The sequence below is a fragment of the Miscanthus floridulus genome, chromosome 11 (assembly GCF_019320115.1).
Source record: "Miscanthus floridulus cultivar M001 chromosome 11, ASM1932011v1, whole genome shotgun sequence".
NCBI lineage: Eukaryota > Viridiplantae > Streptophyta > Magnoliopsida > Poales > Poaceae > Miscanthus > Miscanthus floridulus.
The window spans coordinates 76,479,543-76,485,310 of record NC_089590.1 but is presented as its reverse complement, the minus strand read 5'-3'; the positions used below and the strand labels follow the sequence as shown (position 1 = coordinate 76,485,310).

At 45.1% G+C, this 5,768-nt stretch overlaps 1 protein-coding gene across 1 annotated transcript; it reads left to right on the top strand.

The window, feature by feature from the left end:
- The first annotated feature begins 852 nt into the window (after nt 1-852).
- On the top strand, nt 853-5,308 carry LOC136493463 (uncharacterized). Its single transcript, XM_066489550.1, has 6 exons — nt 853-1,330; nt 2,001-2,160; nt 3,012-3,188; nt 3,266-3,349; nt 4,321-4,402; nt 4,544-5,308. Exons 1-6 carry the CDS (start codon nt 954-956, stop codon nt 4,978-4,980), a joined length of 1,317 nt encoding a protein of 438 aa, XP_066345647.1. The 5' UTR covers nt 853-953; the 3' UTR covers nt 4,981-5,308.
- The last annotated feature ends 460 nt before the right edge of the window (nt 5,309-5,768 follow it).

Below are 5,768 nucleotides of genomic sequence, written 5' to 3'. Positions count from 1 at the left end.
CCGAGCAGCGATCGAGCTCTCAACACCCACTCACTCCTTTCACCGGAAACTTGGGATCATTTCCTTCTCTCACTCGTTTGTAACCCCTACTATAAACTTTCAATGCTAGTAACACGAGGAGCAGCGACGAACTGGACGTATAGACTTTCTGTCTGAACCAGTATAAATCTCGTGTTCTCTAAGCACACCATCTGAGTCAGACGCGTAATACTAGAAATTTACTCATCGATAGTAACTAGAAATTTATTCATCGGTAGTGACTCGAAACACCGATAGTTGTGACCTGGTCATGTGTCGAATCCAATTCAAGTAAGGGCTCATTTTGTTCCTTTGCATTGAGTTCCTAGAATGGTTCGCTGGTTTGTATAATTTTAAGAATCTAAAATAGTTCCGGAGTCCAATCCAGGGTAACCAAACAGACCTAAAGAGGCATGCCAACCACCAAAGACATGGTTGTTCTGGATATTTGGCATCGACATCCACGTGTAACAATCTACCAACTTTAGCTGAGATCAAAACACTCGCTGGCTACTAATAGTTATCCAGTTCTATCCGATCCGAACTGTAGCCCCGTCATTTTGCATAGCTAAGACGCTGTGGATCGACCCCCGACGACCAGTAGCTACCGTTCCCACCCGACCATCCCGCCGGGGCCAGCCAAACCCAAACTACCGTCGCCACGTCAGGTCGATCCCCTCGTAAACCCCGCGCATTAACTAGTCTCGCGCCCGGATGTCCCGCGGGGTCTACCCGCCAACCTGTCCCCTTCTGCCGCCTCTGAGTCTCTGACACGCGGGCGCAGGCACGAGCCTCCTCCAAAAACAACTCCCCTTCCCCAGCTTGTCTGCCCCCTCCCCTCCATTTCGCCGAGGTACAAAACGGGCACCCGAAGAAGAAGAAGAAGGGGATTGGAGCGAAACGGATCAGGGGCGGAAGCCTCCCCTAGCGCAGCAATGGCGGGTTGGTGCGAGGAGGCGGTGGCGCTGCTGCAGCGCCCCGCGGTGGCGGAGATGGCCGTCGACGTGCTGCTCTGCGCGGTGCCGATCTGGGCCGCCGTCATGATCGGCCTCGCCGTCGGCTGGTCCTGGCGCCCGCGCTGGACGGGGCTGCTCTTCCTTGGCCTCCGCACCCGCCTCCGCATCCTCTGGGTGCCGCCGGGCCTCGGGGGCCGGAGGCTCTGGCTCGCCTGCACCGCGCTCTCCGCCTGCTCCGTCGCGCCCAGGTTCCTGTCCTCCGCATTCCGACGCTGCAGAGGCAAGCACCAGGACAAGGCCTCCCCCGAGGACGATGCCGCTGCGGCCCGGGACGGTGGAGGTTGCGCCGACGGCAGGTGAGCGTTTAGTGGTTGAATCTATTTTACATAGTGTCTGAGCGGGGTTGGACGGGGACCAGGGTAGGTGGCGGAAATGCAGCGCCTGCGCCTGTCAGTCTTTGCAATTGTCTCTCTTGCAGACTAGGTGCGTTTCAGTTTGGAATTGAATTGAATGGTCTTGCGCTTCATTCAGGGGCGGCCCTGTCCTTGTGCTGGAGGCAGTTTAGGAGATTTGATGATCTTTTTTTCCTCATGAAAATTACTCTCTCAGCTGACTTGATGAACTGACACGTGTCGATAGAGTTGGAGCAGAATGCGTGTTTGTATTTTGAATTGGTGACATATAGCGAGCGATGTTGGAAACTTGTGGCGTCGCTGATAGAAGAGTCTATAGCTTTGTAAGGTCCGTGAAAACTTGCTGTTTATGTAGGCTATATAGGTTTTTGATGATTGGTTAGTTCCTTTCGCTTTGCACCATGGAAGGATTAGCAACATAAACTAGCCTGCTGCTGGGGATCCATCGTGGCTGTGGTTTATTTCATCCTCTTCTGCTGGTTTTAGTATGTGTTCTTGCAAGTAGAACAGAACCACACAACTTGTTCTTGTCGACATAAGAAAGCACCACAATTTCCTATATTCTTTCTGCAGTGAAAACTTAGTTCAGTTTTTAATATTTTCTGATTGGCAGGACAAATTTTGAGGGCGAGCATGATACTGTCACTGAGAAGGACCTAGAACATCTCCTGCAACTTTTAGATAACAAGGAAAGTGGGGATACAGCTTGGCAGAATTTGATGGAGCGCACAACCTCCAACATGACATACAAGGCCTGGCGGCGCGAGCCTGAGGTTTGTCTTTCCAGTGGGTTGTGAAAGAATTAAATGATGATAATATAGGATATTATAGAATGTACTTCTACCACGATTCTTAGGTGGCGTATAACATGTTAGTGTCTGAATGCAAAGAGTAATTCTGTGTGTTAAATTAAAATGGCAAAGGGCTAGGATTTTAATTTTTGAAAGTCCATTCTTGTGGTTCCCCTTATGGTACATACTATCATTTCATTGGCCAGTTGCATTACACACACCATGAGTCCCTTGAAGTGTTTATTAGTGTACTCTTTGTTAGATTCTAGCATTTTCTTTACTGAATCTACAAACTCTGAAATTGAACAGACTGAGAAATAGAAATGGGAGGCGATAATATTAGAGTTGGTTAGGTGGCTTGAGTAGCACTCCTCAGGTCCTGGGTTCAATTCACCATGGGAGCGAATTTTCACGCTGGGGTTAAAAAAAATCCCCTCATATGTTCCATGCCAAAGCACAGGTCTAACCGTCTAAGGTCCGGCCCCGGTCGTGGTCGTTCTCACATGGGCTAGGCCTACGGTGCCGCTGTGGATGAGTGGTGGGGCAGGGGTTCGGGGGTTTTCCCGACCTGTGTGGGAAGGTCTTCTTAATGCAATGCCCGGGGGCTGTCTTACCCCCTGCAGGTTGAGTTTTTTTATATATATATTAGCCTTTTCAACTGAAACAGGAATTCTGAGACTAGATTGTTTGATGATCACCTTTTTTTGTTACTTAATCTACATAAATTGGCATGAACAATTAGAAAATTGCAGTAAAATCTGTGTCATGGCTAAATGTTTTACAATAATATCTTCGTATACATCTCCTGAGTTTATTTTAAATGTATTTATTAGGAGGGACCTATAATGTACTGCAGCCGCACTATTTTTGAGGATGCTACTCCTGAACTGGTTAGAGATTTCTTCTGGGATGGTGATTTTCGTCTAAAGTGGGATCCCATGCTTGCATACTCCAAATCTTTGGATGAGTTCCCTCAGAATGGAGCAACAATTGTCCACTGGATAAAAAAGGTGTTTGCTCAGCTTCTGTTGTTCCCTGTGTATGTTCATGTTAAACTCTCAATTCCAACATGTTGTTTGTTTTCCAGTTCCCATTCTTTTGCAGTGACCGTGAATACATCTTTGGAGGACGCATATGGGAATCTGGGAAGACTTACTATTGTGCTACAAAGGTACGTGTACAGAGTGTTTTATTAACAGATACTTTTACTCATGTAATGTTATGCTCCCTCCATTATCTGAAAAAAAGATTCATATAATTTTATAACTGACGAAGGTGAAATGTTTTGTCCCCTTTCCATTTTCCTGCTCAATGGTTATGCTTTACTTTTAGCCTTAAACCTACTGCGTCAAATTTATGTTCCTTTTCTACTTTTTTTCTCCAAGAGATTACTTACTCTTTGTTTAATATAACATTCTTGTTCTGCACTTCTCTGCTGTTTGAATATAGTCTGCAGAAATTTCTCAGAAGCAGCCTTGTAATTGATCTGGACCTAATATAAATGCTTCTTTTCCAAAAGAGTGATAATTTTCGTGAGTTTTCTTTTTTTTTCGTCATCCACAAAACAGTAACCCAAAATTATAGACTACTCAGATAGCAAACTGTTTATTATCTTCCTGCATGATGTGTTGAAGTTACCTATTAGTGTCTTTTAAAATTAAACTGCTTGCATAATTTCATAAGCACCTTTTAAGTTTTATGGGATATCAGGTTATTAGGTTTCTAGGTTTAGGAGGAGATGAAGATACATTAATCGCTATGTTCCTTTTCTGACTAATATGTGCTAGAGTTTTTGGAAAACAATGGACTTTTATCACATGAAGAGAACATCACGCTGGGTCATTTACTATTGGATCACATCTTAGTATTTAAAGATAGATTTAATTGATGAGAGTCAAGACTGAACCAACACATTACAAACATCTTATTTTTAGCTATTAAATTCTCACACGCGTCTTGCTGAGAACCAAACTCAGGTCTCCGTATATTAGAGCGACATGCCTGCCTTGTCTGGCATGTTTGTGAAATATGGATAAGATTCACAAGGATTTCAATATATTAAAATCGCTGTCTGTAGAAAATGTCTGCTAACATCCTGTGTAAGTGCATATATGTGAGCGCTCAGCAACCTCCATTTGGCAGGGTGTTCCATATCCATCATTGCCCAAGAAAGAAAAACCGAGGCGTGTGGAGCTGTACTTCTCGAGTTGGCGTATTAGAGCTGGTAACTCTATTTCTTAGTAGTTAGTATCACTATGATGTATTGAGCTGTGTTTGTTCTGAACATGAAAGGTTTCCAGTCAGGCATGAACACAAATACTTAGACCTTAACGTTATAATCATATTCTTTGTTTGTGAAATGCAGTTCAATCGCCTAAACATGTGGGTCAGCAATCTGCATGTGAAGTAACTTTGATTCACTATGAGGACATGGGCATACCAAAAGATGTAGCCAGGGTTGCTGTTCGTCATGGCATGTGGGGTGCTGTGAAGAAACTTCAGTCTGGATTCAGAGCGTACCAGCAAATGAGAGTCGCAGAAAATACCCTGTCACACAGCGCCATCATGGCTCGAATTACCACCAAGATATCCATCACGGCTTCAAATGGTCCCTTGGACCATGACCTCTCCATTGCCGATAAAATCGGTGACGAGAATGACAGCTCCCATGCAGTTCAACATGGTTTTGACTGGAAGTGGGTGGTGGTTGGTGGTGCGGTGGCTGCGGTTTGTGTGCTCAACACCGGACTTGTAGGCAAGGTCCTCTTGCTTGGAGCAGCGAGAAGGCAGGCGAAGAAGTGATCTAAGGAGCAACCTTCCAGCCTCTACAGAAGGCATTCATCAGACTGTAGCTGCAACCGTACAGGCAAAAAATGTTGAGAAAATAGGTGGGGTTCGACAGAGATAACTACAGTGCGTAATTTTGGATTGTGCACTTATGCAGTAGATGTAGCATGCTTGTTACCATAACAGATTCCGCTGTATCAGGAATCGCTGGCAAATATATCTGAAGATAAGAGGTTACTGGCTTACTGCATGTTTTCAGCTTTCTATGTTCGAATTTATTCTTAAGAAAGCCCATCCTCTGACACTAAACAACTTTTCAATACTTCTTTCTGATGCTGACATATGAATGGTGGGGACAGATGGATCCACCCCCGCTACTTTTTTGAGTAATGTTAAGCCCGTGCTACCGTGTGCCCTGGCGTGCTCTGATGAGGATTTGAGTTTGAACAGTAGCCGTGGAGGAAACTGTCCGAGGTGCTCAGGTTTTCTGGAGCTTAGCACATGTCAGACGTTTGGGCAGGCTGCGAGAATGTTGTCGCTTATCTCAGAGTCTCACTCCTATACTGAGCAGGCTGGACGCCTGGACGAAAAGTTAGCAAGTCGTGGCTAGCACTGCTCGGCGTTGTATTTTTTGAACAAATCGAATTGAAGATGTGTTTTTTTCAAACAAACCAAGTTGAAGTTTTAAGTCGTTAGTGCTGTGAAACGACGCCACGAACAGACGCCTGTTCACGAAGTGATCTTATCCGTTAAGTACAAGATTAGTGGATAGGATTTGAGTGTTAGTTTTACTCCCAAAGGAC

What these genes read in the sequence shown, in the direction of transcription:
- LOC136493463 (XM_066489550.1), top strand. Translation starts at nt 954, where the DNA reads ATGGCGGGTTGGTGCGAGGAGGCGGTGGCGCTGCTGCAGCGCCCCGCG. An exon ending in GGAGGTTGCGCCGACGGCAG is followed by an intron (nt 1,331 to 2,000) that starts GTGAGCGTTTAG and finishes TCTGATTGGCAG; the next exon opens with GACAAATTTTGAGGGCGAGC. An exon ending in GAGTTGGCGTATTAGAGCTG is followed by an intron (nt 4,403 to 4,543) that starts GTAACTCTATTT and finishes TGTGAAATGCAG; the next exon opens with TTCAATCGCCTAAACATGTG.